Here is a 1,194-nt window from a genome sequence, read left to right as displayed (position 1 = left end):
ACATTTTATTATTCGATTCTAATTGAACTATGAGATATTTGTGCGCTATAACATATTGGTGCATACATAATGTTAATAAAGTATTTTGTTATAATTATGTGCTTTTGTTTTATTATAGTATATACAAAAATGCAAAATACATTTTTTACTCCTTATGTACATACATACTTGATATTGCAAGAATATTGAATATATACGCTAAGCGAATATATCAATACTATGTTGTTGCGTTGTTGTCGGGGCAACCGGAGCTATATAACGTCCGTTAGTTTGGACATACTCAGAGTTCGGACATTTATTACGTTTATAGCGTATCGACTACACATTAGCGTTGGCAAGTTTGAAACGCATTCTTTACTTTTGGAAAGACAAGTATAAAATTTGCTGCGGTAAACTTTATCATGAGTGAAAACGTGAAATTTATTGTGACAGAAATAAATAAATTATTAGGACGTAATTATAATATAATCGGATTCAATACTTTAAACTCCGAAGATTTATTGCAGGTATCTATGCTATTTTATCATCACAGCATTTTCGAAAAAATTTCATACATTTTTTCGTAGATATTATGCAGCATTTTGATGAAGGTACAGCAACAAGATGGATCAGATACTGATATTAAATTGAATTTGCCAGAAGAAAATTCTGTATACATTTTAACAGCCCTTCGAATACTTAATTATCAGCCTGATGTGGATCCCGTAACATTTAGGTAACTTGTAGATTTTAGACCTTAATTGAACGAAATATGTATATATGTGTATGCCGTATACGTTAATCTTTTTTAAAAAAAATTTCAAAAAAATATATATATACACATCGCGCCAAAATTAAAGAATCACCTATTCTGATCGCTAAAAATAGGCAAAAGAGTGTAACTTCAAGAGAATGTAACTTCGTCAAAAATGATTGTAACATAATTATCAAAAAAGTATTTCACAGCTACAAGTTGCATCACTTTACATTTTCCATTAATACAACAAAATTAATTATTGAGAACTTAAAACGCCAACACGGTACAAAGCGGATCTTGGTGCTTCCATATAATAATTTTTTTGTGTGAATCTTAAAATTTTTCGGTTCATATAACACTACGTGGTCGCAAATTGCGCGCATCTTCGCAGCTCCGAACCAAGTAGTATGTAATATCACAAATTAAATAAAGACAATCTAATAAATCGATGCTCAAAG

At 30.2% G+C, this 1,194-nt stretch overlaps 1 protein-coding gene across 1 annotated transcript; it reads left to right on the top strand.

Annotated features, from left to right (window-relative positions):
* The first annotated feature begins 254 nt into the window (after positions 1 to 254).
* Positions 255 to 741, top strand: LOC105460578 (intraflagellar transport protein 81 homolog). The gene is made up of 2 exons (XM_011707064.1): positions 255 to 506; positions 567 to 741. Exons 1-2 carry the CDS (start codon positions 402 to 404, stop codon positions 717 to 719), a joined length of 258 nt encoding a protein of 85 aa, XP_011705366.1. The 5' UTR covers positions 255 to 401; the 3' UTR covers positions 720 to 741.
* The last annotated feature ends 453 nt before the right edge of the window (positions 742 to 1,194 follow it).

This window comes from Wasmannia auropunctata, unplaced genomic scaffold, assembly GCF_000956235.1.
Source record: "Wasmannia auropunctata unplaced genomic scaffold, wasmannia.A_1.0 LD319315.1, whole genome shotgun sequence".
Classification (NCBI taxonomy): Eukaryota; Metazoa; Arthropoda; class Insecta; order Hymenoptera; family Formicidae; genus Wasmannia; species Wasmannia auropunctata.
Note: the sequence above shows the minus strand (reverse complement) of the source record. Positions and strands in the feature narration are given on the sequence as shown.

Coding starts and splice junctions, on each gene's coding strand:
- LOC105460578 (XM_011707064.1), top strand. CDS start 402: ATGAGTGAAAACGTGAAATTTATTGTGACAGAAATAAATAAATTATTA. Junction 507..566: donor ACTCCGAAGATTTATTGCAG/GTATCTATGCTA, acceptor ATTTTTTCGTAG/ATATTATGCAGCATTTTGAT.